Consider the following 17,703-nt stretch of genomic DNA (forward strand, 5'->3'; position numbering starts at 1 on the left):
TTATCTGCATTTTACTGCAGACACTATTGTTTTGTAGGCCATGACTTAAGCAAGACAAGGAGAACACGTGTGCAACGCGACGACGGGCTGGAGAGAGCATAGACAAATAAATAGAAAGACCCCCAACTCAATGCATTACCTTCGACACGCTATTGACGCGACGTCGAGACACTTGACGGCAAAACATCGGAACTACATCTCGTTACACATAGCGGCAGAATGCGGAACTACATCCCTTGTTACACGGCCCGATCGGTATTACAGGTATCCGTTATGCCAGCATTAGAGCACGATCGGTACTGCAGATACCTATTATACCAACACATACTGGTATTTTTCATATCGCCAAAGGAGTGTGTAATGGTTTATCAGTTTAAATAACATGTTTAACCACAATATTTATATCACATTTTTGTTTTAACATGTGAATATAAATATAATGGTTGAACATGAAACTGAAAACCATTAACACACTCCCTCTTTTAACACCGTCATTTAACCCTTTTATTAAATTAATTTATCAAATTTGACTAATAAAAGTTTTTGCATCTTCTAGATCAAATATGTAATTGAGATACAGGATGCGAATAGGATAGGATACTTCTCTCCAAAACACCTTAAGCACTATTTTAAAATAATGTTATGTATCATGTATTGGAAGATAAAAACAAAGATTGACTTTGGAATATTGACTTCGAAGTTATTATTGGTCAGTTATATAATTATAATTCGCTCTTAATTTTTTTATGTCAAACATTAGCTTGAAAATAGTCATAAGATGTTTTGCTGTGACATAGTACAACGCACGTTCATAAACATTTATAAAACACCACTTTATTTGTTTTACACCGTCAGAGCTGAACATATATTTTTAAAAGTAACTGCCATTAGTTTAATATATGGATATTAAAAATCTAAGTAATTAATAATCACCACTGATAAAGAATACAAAGAAAACTATTTGTCTACAACAGACATAAAATTAACTTAGACTTTTAATAAAAACACCATTAAGAAATACAAGTAAAAAAAATATTTTTCATCCTCTGATGTATAGTTGATTCAAAACACTGAACATATTAGAAAAAGTGCAATACAATTTATTAGAGATAAGTCTATACTTTGCAACATTTCCTAATTTTGAGCTTTGATACTGAGTGTTTGATTTGGTTGTGGCCCCATTGCTCAAAATATGTTGTTGTTGTTGTATTCTAATGCCAGGGGTTTGACAAAGTCATTTGACCTCTTGCACTCCAATATTTTTCGAAGATATTATTATGGCCAGCCACTGAAGCACAGATTTTGAGGTGTTCCGAATCCATTTCTTGGTTTGAGTTGCACAGTGGGTAGTTAGGGGACTGATATATTCCAATTCTATGCAGGTGTTTGTTTGGCCAGACAGTCATGGCCTGTTGCCAATCTAAATGCAGCTACAGACGATTTTCGTGGTAAATCGGTAACTAACTGTGGATTATGATGCAGAGAGTTCCATTTTTTCCCTTGAGATTTGTGTTATCAAATTTTGTTTGTTGAAGTCTAAGTATGTAGATTTAATAAATCTTTTCACAGAGTAATACGTAGATTTAGTAACAAGTCTGTAAGTAGCAGTGCTGCCCTTCTTTGCTAAAGCATCAGCATTCTTGTTTCCCAGGATTCCACAATGGCATGGTATCCACTGGAATACAATTCTTTTATTGAGTGATATTAATTGAGAGAGCATTTAAGTTATTTCTGCTGTTTGAGATGAAAGTATGTATTTAGAGACTATTGATAGAATAGCTGCTTTGGAGTCTGACAATATAACTGCATTCTTAAATTTATTGATGTGGCATAGAAGATTCCTGAGACTTTCACTTATTACAATGATTTCTCCGTCAAAACTTGTTGTTCCATATCCAAGAGATATATAAAGTGAGAAGAGACAAAATATTGTACCATATTTACTCTCTTCTTAGCTGATGTTATACAAGCATTCCATTATAAAAAATTTAGTTGCTTCTGTACCATTAAAGTAGTCCCGCCCAGAAATCCGATTGGGGGACTATTTTGCTGCATAGAATTGGAATATATCAGTCTCCTAACTGTCCATTGTGCTACTCAAACCAAGAAATGGATTCGGAACACCTCAAAATCTGTGCTTCAGTGGCTGACCATGACAATAATTTTGAAAAATACTGGAGTGCAAGAGGTCAAATAACTTTATTGTCAAATGCCTGGCATCAGAAAACATCAACATATTTACTCTGGTCATGATAATATCTTTGAAAAATATTGGAGTGCAAGAGGTCAAATGACTTTATTGTCAAACGCCTGACATTAGAAAACAACAACATATTTACTCTCTAAACATTCTAATTAATGCACCCAAATCTCACCAGTTGCAGAAGCTGCGGATTCGTATCGCTGCCACTGGACTCCCTCCTATGCCCTATAGATGACACAACTGAAATGCTCATTGTACTAGTAATTATTATTTGTATTTATATTACTATGTAATGTTAACTTAGGGTCTTAAAGATCGTTAGATTTATCATTTCCCTATATATTACAAAAATTATATTGCTCATAATGTAGAAGTAAAGTACTCTACTTTTTTTTCAGATGAATGAATGAATTCCCTTTATTTTCCTTCAATTAACTGAAGAAATCAATACATTAAACGAAATGAGATAACAATGATAATAATAATAATAATAATAATAATAATAATAATAATAATAATAATTCATTCTAGTACCGAGGTCATGGAAAGCATGGGGCTCTACCTCCATGCCCCCCAAATGCCTTCTTGACATGTTACGAGGATACCTTTACCTTTTACCTTTAATAATAATAATAATAATAATAATAATAATAATGAATGAAGTCCATTACCATACACTTGTCAACAAAATTAAACACAATTTTGTTAAAACATAAAGACAATGAATGAATCACTCAATGAAAGAGAATACAGGTTCAAATTGATGCCACAGTGAAGTGCAATGAATGAAGCAATTATGTTAGGTGGTGAAAAAGGTTAATGTAAGTAGGCTGGTGATGAAGTGGGTCGTAGTTCTTGAGTGGGATACCAAGCATCCCTTGATGGAATGGCCCCTCTTAGTAAGTTATATCTGAAGTCACTGTTATACTGATTACTGCGAAAATGGCTTGCACATATATAGGCCCTTCTGTAAGGATGAGGATTTTGTGCCACAGCTGCCCACATGTGGTACCTGTTACAATCAAAATTCTATTATTATTTTTAAAAAAATACACAAACCAGGGTTGGTATTAATTTAAATTAATGATTTAATCATGATGTAAATAAAATAATGTTCATTTTATTTACATCAAATAATTGTTAGTACTTAAATCACAGATTAAAATTATATGCACCTAACATGATTAAGATGAGAAATTAACTTCCTGAAAAAAAAATAAAATAAACGTTTTTACATATGGCTGTTCTGCTGCTTCTTAAAACTATTAGCAATATATACGAGTAGCAAACTTGCATCTCTGCAATGAACAAAATATTTTCTATGGTGAAATGTATTTTTCTTCCTATGAATTCATATAAAATTTCACCACAGAAAAATCTTTGTTTATTACAGACATATAATTCTAGCATTTTCTGAAGAAATGGACAGGTTTTGAAAGTTTGCTTCTCATATGTCTTTTCCCAACTCCTAATTAAGGAGCAACAGAACACATGGTACAGGTAGTCAAGTAGAGCCTACTTTCGGAATCACCACCTAACTAAAGCACAGTATGATGCTGAGGATTGAAATGAATAGTTGTAGCTCATAACAATATTCAAAGTAAAAGTTGCACAATGCCAAATGGACTATGTATTTATTCTGAAAACACACAATGCTAAGCTCTTCTGATAAATTTATTTGTAAATATTAATCTCCCTAAATAGTTGAATTCTTTTCTAATGAATAACAAACTGAGCATAATATCTTGCCTAAGTCTAAGCTAATTATTATTATCATTAAGTGCAGGTTGTTAGTGCTGTAACTCTTCATGTATTAATAATGAGGCCTATGTGTAAACATAGTAAATTATTTTTGAAGCGATGTTGTTAATTACTTAAAATAACACATTAACAAAATACACAATTATGTAGGAACTAATGCACAAATTAAGTTTAAATGAATTACAAAAGAAGGCAAAAACTCATTTTAATAAACAAATATGAATTTGACAAATAATTCTCACTTAAATTTAAAAATCACTACAGTTTACCAACCCTGACTATTTACTGATGATATATAAGGATATCTTTGTATTGAGCTTATGCCAATGCCATTGCTTACCTTTTAAGCTGTGCTGCATTACTTGGCGCAGGAAACAGGAATAACCAGGTCTTCTCATTACTATCCGATTTCTGACAGTACACTGCAGCACATTCACAGTGTAAAACTCCGCCATTTGTCTTTCTATTAACTGAAACAAACCAGCAGTAACCTAGTGTCATATAATGCATTAATAACACTACATTTCACAGAACAATTGAAGGATTGCAGTATAATCAACGTTTGTGAAATATTCCTGGAAGAATTCTATCCACGAGTCTATAAAAATAATAAATATCTCCGGCAATTTAACTCCTTTCATTTTATCAAAATTATTCCAGTAAAGGTACTACTGTTAACTGTAAAGTCAAATTTCTAACATATCTTTTTTCGGGAACAACACTTCTTTACTATTGCTTTATCAAGCTAAGGTACCCCGCCATCCTTTGGTAACGCAACTGTAAAGAATTACACCGGGAACAACATATTTAGTCATATCAGATTTTGTCCCACGAATTTTAAGATGTCTGACCAACTTAACTTAGCTATATACAAAAATAATATGTTCGTTCATCCCAAAGTATATATTAACTGTTAGCTTACCTTTAAAGCTCTTGGCGTAATTGCAGTTAGGCCTAATACACTGTTGTAATTCAACACAGAAGTCAGTTCATCATATGGTAGTGGTAGAAGGAAGGTAATCGCGTTCTGAAGTTTATCCCTGAAAACAATTACAGATCTCAGTTTAATAAACGTTTAAGATATGACAGAAGAATTCAGTTTAAATTAGAAAACATGACGGTGCAGTTAAGCTGCATCTACACGGTTCAGTTTTTCATGCTCGTACGCACGCAGTCTGAGAAGAATATTGAAAGAATCAAGTTTAAAGCGCATGTTGAATTAAGATACATTAAGATTTTCTATCTACAAGGTACGCCATATTAATATTAAAATACCAAAATACCATGTGATGGAGTGTAAAAACCGATTATAGTTTCACTGACCAAGTTCTGCAGCAGCGAAAGCTAAAATAATATATTATCCTGCACATTGTGTGCACTTCCGTTATTATTAAATACCAATCTTGCAGGCATTGCTTGAATGTGTGAAGTTGAAAGAAAAGTTGAACCGTGTAGATGTAATCTCAAACATATTTCTTTCTTACCTTCAACGTTGCGAATTATTTCTTGTTGCAGGAAAGCACCAGTAACTTCTCAATTAACTCGATCTGTTCAAATTTCTTCCTTAAGCAGCCATGTTCGTCCCTTCCATAATTTATACAAGATTTAAACAGAATAGGAATGCCAACATCAAACAATTGATCAACTGAACAAATGAGGTTAATAGGTCATACACAGTACACTAATATGGCTACTTTGTCCTCGAATGAAAAATGCAAATTAGCTATATAGTAATAGTAATAATAATCCGAATATTATAAAACTGACACATTCTGTAAATAATGGATATTAATAATATCTGTTTAAAACTGTCATATTGGTAAAACTTATAACCAAAGAATTTTCGAAACCAAAGAGTTTTGTACTGCTAATTTTACAAACTCTGTGATCGAAATACAGCCAGCGCTGTCCTGACCACATGCGGCAAACTATGGAACATCTATGAGCATCCAACATCTATCATTTGAGTTAAACCCCCCTGGGAGAGAGCGTCATAATATACGAGTAATACAGAAAGCAAGTGAGAAAATATGCTTGCAAGATGCGATACCAGCCGAAGAGAGGATTCTTGATTATGGTATTCATTGTTTAATTACACAACACAGTAATTTCACTTACACAACACAGTAATTTCACTATAATTAATTTAAAAAATAACCCTAATGGCGTAATTTAGAAAAACATCCCATAAAACCCTCTAAAATTTGTGTTTCCCCTGAAAAATCCCCCTAACATTTTTATCCCCCCAAACGTCCCCCTGGAAAAGTGTTTTCTCCCCCAAATTTGGGGGGAAACCGCGTCCCAAGTTGGCAACACTGACTGCAAGCGACTGTTCATCAGCTCGTCAACTGTAGTTGCCTCTTATAAAAAGTTAAGTGGACAATTCTTTGTTGAAACGTGTTTAGAACGGTCGTCTAGTGTGAAAAGGCCCTAAATGCTTTGATTTATCGAACTATGATGTCCCAAACCGATGGCGGGCTTATGTGAGGGCGGCAATGAACCTCCGGATTCCTTTAAAGCCATTTGTAAGTATGATGTCGCTACTATTTGCTTCCTGCCACAACATATAGGTGGCTTATCTAAAACAATTATGTTGTGTATCTTATGTTAATTTATTATTTGGCTTCGAGCTAATTTTGTTTTTATCTTTTAGAGTCCGACTGGTCGATATTTCTTGCTCCCTCCAGACTTCTCAACATGTAAGTAACTTACTCTTTTTGATTATTTGTTACTAGCCGTACCCGTGCGCTCCGCTGCACCCGTTAGAAATAAATATAAAGTAATTTCATAATTAAACTAGGACATTTGATCCAGGGAACATTCGTGTTTGATATAAGGATAAATCGTTTATTATATTACTTAATTTAAATTGTATTTGCATAATTAAAATGCGATCATTTTGGTCCAGGGACCACTCATTTGGTCATAAAAATTATTTTAGGAAATACAGGAAACGAATGTACAGAATAGCCTATCAAGTTTTCTGTGCATAAGAAGCTATTTTAATCTTACCTGTCCTCGATTCACTCAGAAGTTACTGTAATAACATTATAGCATTATGTCCATCTAGAGAAACTACACTTTCCAATGGTGAATTAATAATTAATTATACAAATGGGTTAATTTAGCTTCTGATATTACTTCATAGAAACACAGAAACATTATCTGTAGACTATCTTTCATAGCTTTCGATTGTTGCTGTCCAAGGCCCCTTATAGACGAAGTCATTTGTTTTTTAATTCATTACACGGCCTTAGATGGCAGTTATTTTAATTTTAAAACTCATTTATCTCATTAAATATCAGTCCTATCCAACTTTTTCAGGGAATAAAACTTATCGGAAATTATTTTTAAAGAAACTTTTGTTATGTAACATTTTTCACAAAAATCAATAATAAGCGAGATATTTCGATTTATTTAATTCGGGTCCCCTTATAACCCCCCTTTTAAATAAAGTATTTTGAATGCCATATAGCCTAAAATCTAAGTTATAACGAACTTAATTTATATTCCAATTTTCATCGAAATCCGTTCAGCCATTATCGCGTGAAAAGGTAACAAACATACAGACAGACAGACATACAAACAAAAATTTCAAAAAAGCGATTTTCGGTTTCAGGGTGGTTAATTGTATATGTTAGGACCAATTATTTTTGGAAAATCGAAAATTACCAGAAAAAATTCGGCTATAGATTTATTATTAGTATAGATTTGGTACATACTGAGATTTTCCTGGCTGCCTATTGTTATATAGGCTATATGCCGGGTTTTAATATCTATTTGTGTACATCTAATTTTGATGCGTACTTTCTTTGGCATTATGGAAAATTATAAATTGTTCACCATGCTTAGAATATTACTTTGTTAATTTTTACATTTCTGTTGTTATGGATTATTGTAGTTTAATTTTTATACTCGTATTATGTTCAGGAAAGATTTGTATTATTTTATCGTGTTGTTACTTGTCAGACCGTTTGTATTAAACTACCACAGTATTCTTTATACTGTGAAACTACGAATACTAGCTCTTTGAAAACGACACTGATTATCTGATTTATCATTTGATGCTCCCTTGCGATGTTCTTATTCCATTCTGTTCGTGGTTATAAACAATTATATATTTTATAGATAGATGTGTCTAGGGATGGGCAAAAGTAACCGGTTATTTTCATGCGGTTAACCGGTTAATTACCGGTTATTTTTGCTTGCCGGTTTAACCTGATAACCGGTTATTTTCCTCAATAAGCGAATGGCCGGTTATTTTTTTAATGTAAACCGAATGAAATGCATTTTAAGTTTATCTCAAACTTTATATCAGTCAGACATCTTGTCCTTTTATTATTTTGCGCTCTAATGTAATCAAACCCGTATACAAATTGTCTCGTTCGCTATTCCTAGATGAAGTATGGACTGCTGCTTTACTTACTTCATTTGTCCATAGATGGCAAAATGAAATTCGACTTCGAATCAATGTTAATAATATATGCCTATCTTAATTGCAGACTTTCTCTGATTGCTTATAATATATATCTGCGGGTATTGGAGCATTTCAAACAGCGAGAAATGTTTTTAAATGGCAAAGGTTATTTAATTTTTCTATCATTGCCCCATAAGTCTCTAGCTTTCTAATAGCGATCAGTTTCACAGGTGGACTTCAAGAATTGGTATTGTTCTAGATGTTCTCTGTCCATACGGCGAGAAACTTTGACTTAAGTATTTATTGCTTATAGGAGAATAGATTGGTCGTCGAAATGAATCATAATCGAGATTATTATTGTAAAAATTATGCAATTTGTGTTGGTTTTTATTAAATTTATCTCAACTATAATCCCAAATGTGAATGAAGTAGTTAACTAAATGCAATTTGATAACCTATTATTATTTTGTGTATTTTGGGATATCATTGATGATCTTCAGCATCTAATGACGTTTTTATAAATATCTTCTCGTTGGCTTACAGTCGATTGCAAATTGTTCTTTGATTTCTATTGTAAGTAACTTCTCGTTTTGTTTTCCTGACTAATTTGCTGACTTTAAAATGTTAAAAAATAATAACCGGAAAATATCAGGTTAACCGGTTATATTTGTTCGGTTAACTGCCTTCAGGCCTAGATCATACATACCCAGATTGCTCGGCCTTATAGGCTTTGACGGTAACAACTTTTGTCAAGTTTACTATGGTGCCATCTAATTGTTACATAAGAAGTCACGTCATAACTTCCATTTGAATTGCATTAGCGACTGTACTGCCATCTCGTGTTCGTTTACAGTGGACGGGTGGCGATCCGGGCGGTTGTTCTCTTCAAAGTGCTATCGATTTTAACATAGGGATCAGCTGTCTGTTATATATGTGATCTGGGCTTCAGGTTAAATTAATTTTTAATTAATCGGTTAACCGATAACTGGTTATTTTACAATAAGCTCCCATCCCCAGCGAGAACTTACCTGTAACCGAGCGTATCGGCTACATACTCTGTGATCCTTAGAACTCCCTGAGGATCTATGAAACCAAATTTTCCTCTGACATGTCCGTCGGCATCTCGGATCTCTTCACGAAAGGACTGGTACTTCATCAGCCCTGTAACACGGCAATGGAAAGGTGACTTATTAACTTGTAAAATCTTAATTTTCTCACTTTAAATAAAATCTTAAATACAGGTTTTTATTAGATAAGAACAGAAGTTACATATATTCGTAAGAAAAAAATTCGATACCTAAGCATACAAACGAATGGAATCATCATAGCTAAAAACAAAATTGTTGAAATACAGTCAACTCCGAATATAGTAAACCTCTGCGGACTTGCATATTTCGTTCACTATATCCGAAGTGTCTCTCCCCTAACCTTAAATGACAGAAATGAATGAAATTGTGAACAAGAAAATAAAATATTTCATTTTTGTGGAACGGATTACACTGTATATTGTTACTCACAGTTTATCTACTTAAACTATGCTGCCGACTCACGTCCGCTTGCGAAAGACCATGTTCAATGTCACTTATAATATTCGCCTTATCTTCCAAAGAAAACACTTCACGCTTCGTCATTTTTATACAGTACACTCTTAGACAAAAGAAATGACCGGGCTCCAGATTCTATGTCCGATTCGGAAGACTTCGGGTGCATTCGTCAGAGCATGATACACACGCGGACGAATTTCTTCTGTCGTAAATGTTTCCAACACTCCACTGCCGCCACTATATGATAATTACATAACATGCTTCCTAAAGAATCATCGTTTCTCTCGCATAGCGTAGTCGGTAGCATTGCGGTCTTGTATCCGAAAGGTTTCCAGTTCGAATCTCAGTGTATACTTTGTTTTTCATTCTCATTTTTTACTTCTTGTATACTGATAATAACCAGTATTGTGAAATATTTAACAGAAAGTTAATATTTACAAAGGGCAAGTTAGATACATAATAGCAATCCTTTCCCTTGTATCTTGTATTTAAAGAGACTAAACGAAATCTTCTCGGATAGAAATAAACAAAAATAAACCTTAAGTAAAAGAAATTCTTCTCGGTTAGGAATAAACAAACATAATCCTTTTCTTTGTATTAAACAAAATAAAGAAATAGATCTCGGAGACCAATAAACAAAAATCAAAATAGACAAAAAAAATTCAATACCGGGTATGTAATCCCTTCGCATCTATAACCGCCTGCATCCTACGGGGTACACGACCTTGAATCGCCTACACAAGAAGCTAGACTGTTACCATGGAGCTATTACAAAGCAGATATGTAACGGCACTATTTACGAGTGTAGCCAATATCTGGAACACATTGGTTTTGTCTTTAACATTATTCATCTCATTTTTGCAATACTATTAATATGATGATGATGATGATTATTATTATTATTATTATTATTATTATTATTATTATTATTATTGTGTTTGTAATACTATGAATATTATTATTATTATTATTCTGGTTGTTGCATTATTATTATTATTATTATTATTATTATTATTATTATTATTATTATTATTATTCAATTTTATAATTAAAGCGTGTTCAGAAATTCTTACACCTTTATTAGTTCACATATTTAACTTAAGTTTGAAATCTGGGGTATTTCCATCATACTGGAAACAAGCAGCAGTTATTCCGGTCTTTAAAAATGGCAAAAGGAATGTAGTTAGTAACTACAGATCTATCTCTATTTTAAATAATTTCTCTAAAATTTTTGAAACTATAATTCACAAACATATTTCATTTTTTGTTAAAAATAAATTAAATTCTGCACAACACGGATTTACAAAATCCAAATCTACTACAACTAACTTAGTCTCTTATTTGAATCAGATTGTACCAGTTGTTGAATCCCAGGGCCAAACAGATGCAATATATTTTGATTTCAGTAAGGCGTTTGATATAGTTCCACACTCTGTACTATTGTCTAAATTAAATAATATAGGATTATCGGTAAGCTACGTAAACTGGTTTGAAAATTATTTACACGATAGACAATCTTGTGTACGAATTTCGAATACTCTCTCTGATCAACTTCAGGACCTCTTCTATTTTTAATCTTCATTGACGACATTTGCAAAAGAATAAGTTCTGACTATCTATTATTCGCTGATGATCTTAAAATTTTTCGAAAAATCAATAGTACTGCCGACTGTCAATTTCTTCAGGGTGACATTAATTCAATTACCAATTGGTCAGTTGATAACGGGATGATAATTAATGAATCCAAAACTTACGTAATATCATTTTCAAGGAAACCCTCTACACTAAAATATAACTATCACCTAAAAAAATTTATTAATTAACAGAAAAGATTGTATTAGAGACCTTGGTGTATTAATTGACAATACATTATATTTTCACAATCACATTGATTATATTTATAACCATGCAATAAGAATGTTAGGAATAATTCGGTCAATTACTTATTCTTTTTCAACACCTGACTCTCTTTTAATACTATACTATACATTAGTCAGATCGAAACACGAATATGCATCTGTAGTTTGGAACTCTATTACTAGTTCTGATTCTGCAAAACTTGAAAATATTCAAAGGAAATTTATTTCATTATGTTCTTACCGATTCCTGCCTAATAGCTCTGAGTATAACTATGATAAAAAATGCGAGCACTTTAAATGTCGAAGCCTGTATGCGAGACGTCATGATCTCGATTACTTATTCTTATGCAAGGTCCTTAAAGGTGACATTAATTGTCAATCTTTCTTAAACAGTGTCAGCCTTCGTATTCCTATGAAGGACATGAGATATCACAAACTCTTCTATATTAGAAATTCTAAATCTTCCTCGCCGGTCTCCAGATGTATTAAACATGCTAACTTACATGTAAGCGATTTCGATCCATTCAATGTATAGAAGTATTAGGACATGGCAATGTCTTTGCTAATATTAATTGCATTATCTTTCTACACATTTTGGTAATACTTTTGTATGAATCAACTCTTTTCCTTAAAATATAATAGTATTAATTCTTGTAAACTAATCATTGTAAACTATGTTCTTTTTTCTTGTTATCTCTATTATGTAATGTGTACGATAGTTGTTCATTTTATTGCATTATTTGTATCACTGTGCTGGACTTTTATTGGCCTATGGCTGTTATCCAGCACATAAATATCAATAAATAAATAAATAATAATAATAATAATAATTATTATTATTATTATTATTATTATTATTATTACAGCTACTACTACTACTACTACTACTACTACTACTACTACTACTACTACTACTACTACTACTACTACTACTACTACTAATACAAATTATAGTAACTGATCAATACTCCTTATGGAGAAGGGAGAAGATCCAAGAACTGAGCATCTATTTTAATTCAAGGGTAATTAGGAAGAAGTCTCCGATATTACTGAATGTTTGTGTTTAATTTTTGAACTAATATAAACTCCTGTGCACGTTAATAAATGTATCATTTGTTTCTAGCTAGAGAAAAAATAAAACGAAACAAATACATATACTTATACGAAGGCGGATACGAACCCGGGTTTTCTGCGTGTGAAGTTAGAGTTTTACCACGGAGCTAAGACACACACACACAGTTCAAACCGTTGTTTCCCGATATAAGAGTATGTTCTTGGATCTCGCTGGTTTCGTCCTTACTACTCTGATTTTAGTCTTGTGTATCAGGCGCACAGCCGAACGGAACATAAGACAAATTTACGCTTCAAGAGTCCGGTCATTTTTTTTTTGTCTAAGAGTGTACATTCCCTTTGGAACACTAGATAGGGTAGAAATGACAAATGCTGTTATGGTGTGACTGCGTACTCAGCCTTGGAATTTCCCGGAAACTGGGAGAGGGTTGATGGAGTTTGAAAGCCATCGAAATCTTACCTTCATTTATGCTCTGGACATAATGTCCATCTCCTTTTAATAAAAGAAGGCAATTACATTTTCCGCTGTTTCTATGCTATCCGTCATAATGGAAATGTTTCTGAGAACAAAAGACAACCCTTTGACGGTGGAGGATTAGAAATAACAGTAGGGTAGACTGCTTGAGAATAGAATGACAACCTTTCGACGGTGGAATGAGGCAAGGTCGTCACGCGTTGCCTGAATTTACAGTACAGCTCATTGTCTAGGAATCACTAATCCTACCTTTGACCTTTGACTAAAGGAGTAAGAAACTTAGAATGTTGGTCTCAACACATTCTTTCAATTTTATAGAAGAAGGTCTAACTTCAAATAAGAATTTGTCAGGATACACGGTTCACTATAACCGAAGCGAAGGTTCAATATAAACGGAAATATTAATGTACTTTTTAATGTATGCGGGTCGGGACCAACGACTTAGGTTCACTATAGCTGAGTTCACTATAACCGGAGTTGACTGTATGTATATGCAGATGACCAAATTTATGTAAAAACAGGAAACATCAGAATACAAACTAAATAAAATATTTCAAAATATATTACGAAAATATCTATCTCTGAAGTGAAAGTAATTCGTTACAGTGAAAATATAACTCCAGAAACAAAGACATGTTCACTTCGACTTATTTAAGAAATGCGTTTTCGAAAAATAACCTATCCCTGATACAGATAACAAAATAGGAATATTTAAAGATAAAATATAAATGTAATTATAAACTTGAAAAGTAATTTGAATAAAAATATATTGTAGCTCAAAATTTAGACTTCTTGATACCTCATCTAAAGCAACTGTAGTTCATGTAAAAACTCAGAAATACATCGCCTAGATTCTCTCTTGCTGCAGCAATTGGCTTCAGTTAATGTAAATGAGATAAATTCAGTAACACCGTTTGAAAGAAGACAAACATGTTAGAAAACCACAAAAACTAGTCATTTCATTTTATTGTCATGATAATTGAGGTTACTTACAACTTAAAAACCCAAGATGTTTCACTGTACGGCAATTTATGCTGCCAGAGTGTTTCATGCCTATGATTGAGGTTCTGGCTGATTTGTCTATCTATTATATCAGGCAGTACATCTCACTTGACGATATGTGTAAAAAGGGGAACAATTGTTGTTTGTATGCATCTGAAATCTGACTAGTGTAATATGTAGCTAATCGGCGATGTATGCAATGGAGAGCCACCCTACTCCATTATCCCTTGGCCTAATCCCCTCGTAAGTGGTGTCTTGTTATCACTTGTGAGACTCAAACTTGTCTTCTGTCAGTTGACTAAACAGCAAGCGGATTTCAAGTACTGAAGGGCAAAATGGCTGTCTTTTAATTAAGAGTTAAGTTTTATTTTTGTTACTACTACTGCTTTTAAAATACACAATTTGGATGGTTTAATTTGCATCCAGATAGGACAATAAGCATTTATTTTTCTGTATTACATACTACATTCATCCTCTATAATCGAAAAAACGAGACCTATCTCATTTTATTTAGCTATACATTATACGGCTTAAGTAGGTAAGTGTAATTAAAGTCTGATTCCCACGGTGCGTGTTTCTGTGATGGATTGCATGCTGGGAGCGCTGATAATTTAGTTCTGCGTGCTTGCTGGAAATTCTGCCCCCTGTTGGCTGCTTTGTTAGGTATCATGCTGGATTTCAAGATCTGGTTGCTTGCTATTTTTCGTGTTGGCTTCCAAACTGGAGTCCACACTTGTGGAATAACGGTTAGCGCGTCTGGCCGTGAAACCATGTGGCCCGGGTTCGATTCCCGGGTGGGTGCAAGTTATCTGGTTGAGATTTTTTCCGGAATTTTCCCTCAATCCATTATGAGTAAATGCTGGGTAACTTTCGGTGCTGGACCCCGGACTCATTTCACCGGCATTATCTTCATCTCATTCAGACGCTAAATAACCTAAGATGTTTATAGAGCGTCGTAAAATAACCTACTAAAATAAAAAAAATCCAAGCTGGAACCAAAGTTAATATATATAGTATCACCGCTGGAACCGTGTTGCCTTGTTCGTTTTCTCCAACTAAATCTGTTTTTTCTGTATTCCTTAGTTTCTAAGAAACACCAATTAAATATCGTACATTAGCAGTTTTACACTTTTGGTTTAATATTGCTTTATTACAACATTTATTGTTGTTGATGTAGTACTTTAGTTGTTTCCCACTCATGATGTACCTAGTTTTTTTTTTTTCCATCATGAGTGTTGGCAACAGATGAAGCAGCAAATGATTTTTAAATTTGAACTGTGAAAAGAGCCAGCTGCATATGAACAGTAACCAACATAGTAACAAAAACGAGATTCAGCAGCCTACCCATCACAGCACCAAGCTTGGTGGCCACCAAGGAAACAAGCACCGTGGGTACTGGGCTTAAGAGGTTAGGTACAGCTAGCAGCAGTCAAATTTTTGGAAATATTCAACATCTTTTTCCTCCATTACTGTATCTTGTATAATAATGAAAATTGATATGTGTGAAACACTGTCCTTCTGCTATATGAAAAAAAATATATATATTTTTTTACGATTTAAAAAGAATTAATTTTATATATATATATTTTTTTTTCAAAATTAAAAATGGTGGCAGTTCACTGCGCAGTGATGAAGCGTTTCCCTCATAACTCATAAACTTGTTAACTTTTTCATGTTCTCTCTTTTTTATTTTATTGCTGAAACTCGGAGTTCAGAGTGGGTCATGAAACTAGTAAGTTTGTGTTCAATGGTGATATTATTATTTAACTGCTTATAACTACATCCAGCAAAGTTCGTAAGTGAATTTAAACTTTATTTGTATTATTGACAGCTGAAGAAAGTGTGGAAATATTAAGAACATTTGTTTTACTCAAATAATATAATATTTAATAAGTTAAATACGAACAATTTGGTTATTTGAAACAGATAGTGTTTTGTTTTTATCATAAAACAAAAGAAGGCGTTGTTGCATAATCTTCAATATGCAGTCACATCAACAAGACGAAATCAAGGCCCTCCAGTTAACTCTTCTACATCACGTTCCTTGTTACAGCCTTCAAAATTTGTCACAAAACGACAATATGAAGAAATAACTGAAAATAATTCTTCTAATTCTGATGAAAGTTTTTTCACACCAACTAAAAAACAAACAAGTTCAGCTTCTAAAATAAATTCTAAATATGTAGTCGATCTAACTACCGTCTACAACAAGTTCTCCCCTCTCGAGGAGATGGATGATGAAATTGATAATGTGACTCCAGCATCAACACAAGAATCAACCTCTACTAGGCCTACTCCCAAAATCAGAGTACCACCAATATTTCTTCACGAAGTAAATAATTACCAGCAGATAATATGCGACATAGATTCCATTGTTTCCAGTCTTAAAATTAACACTACTACTGCTGCTGACTTTCGTTTAGTTACAAAATTCTTAGAAGAATCACAGCTCATACTTTTCGTAATCCAGATAATAATAATAATAATAATAATAATAATAATAATAATAAGATTTATTAAACACAATGTGTACATTGTTACATTTTACTCAAAAGTTGCCTTCTTTTGCGTAGAACGTTAGTGTCTCAGTCCTTGCTTGGCAGGTTAGTATATGATACTGACTGCAGCTGTGCCCACAGAGGGTGCAGATGCACTGCTCTGAGGCCGAGTGGTATCCTCGTTTGGCACAGATCCTATGGTGGAACTCGTGGGCCGCCGTCCTCGTGAAGACGTGACGTAGCTCGAAGTTAGGCTTCTTCCATTCTTCCGTGTTCATGGCTGGCGTCTGAAGGAATTCCTGGTCCACGTCTGCTGCTTTTTCTTCTCTGTCCCTAACGTGGGCCTCATATGCTGGTGTAGGTTGAAGGCCGTTGCTCGTCATCAGCTATCTTACGAAGAAATCCGTGTCCAGTAATAGGTATACCAGCCTCGTTTGCGTTGTTCTTGACACTTGAAGAGCTCTTTTTAGGTATGACGCTTTCACGGCTTCTAGCTTCTTCAGGTTCGCTGAGGTTAAGTGAACCCATATCTTTTTCAGCGCGTAGCTAACTATTGGAGCGATCTTGATGTAGAAGAGGCGCAGGGCTGTGGTCGTGGAGAGCTTTTCGAGCTTCTTTATATCGTACGTAGCCTTGATCGCCGCCGAGCATCTTTCTTCTATGTGCTTAGTAAATGACTTGCCTGTCACTTGCAGTGTTAAGCCCAGATATTTGTATGAGTTAACAATTTCCAGTTTCTCATTACCATATGTGAAGATGTCCGATCTGGAGACGTTTCCGCCTTTTCTGAACTTCATGACCTTTGTTTTCCCTGTATTTATATCTAGGCCATTCCTTCTTGACCATACATGGAGTCTGTTAAGCCCTTCCTGT

General features: G+C 33.9%; 1 protein-coding gene and 1 long non-coding RNA gene across 3 annotated transcripts in view; both read right to left on the reverse strand.

Annotated features, from left to right (window-relative positions):
• LOC138713515 (cuticle protein 6-like) overlaps positions 1-17,703 on the reverse strand; it is a 115,903-nt gene that overhangs the window by 17,648 nt on the left and 80,552 nt on the right. The window contains exon 3 of the mRNA XM_069845685.1: positions 9,410-9,542. Coding sequence (XP_069701786.1) covers positions 9,410-9,542 — 133 coding nt within the window. The remainder of the gene's footprint in view (positions 1-9,409; positions 9,543-17,703) is intronic.
• Positions 2,861-5,562, reverse strand: LOC138713516 (uncharacterized). Of its 2 annotated transcripts, XR_011335884.1 has the most exons (4): positions 5,449-5,562; positions 4,887-5,004; positions 4,305-4,434; positions 2,861-3,215 (listed from the first exon to the last, which is right to left on the reverse strand). It is a non-coding gene; the product is annotated as an uncharacterized lncRNA (long non-coding RNA). The 2 variants fall into 2 exon arrangements; XR_011335883.1 differs by having other exon boundaries at positions 2,910-3,215; positions 4,887-5,465.

Source organism: Periplaneta americana, chromosome 14 (genome assembly GCF_040183065.1).
Source record: "Periplaneta americana isolate PAMFEO1 chromosome 14, P.americana_PAMFEO1_priV1, whole genome shotgun sequence".
Taxonomy (NCBI): Eukaryota; Metazoa; Arthropoda; class Insecta; order Blattodea; family Blattidae; genus Periplaneta; species Periplaneta americana.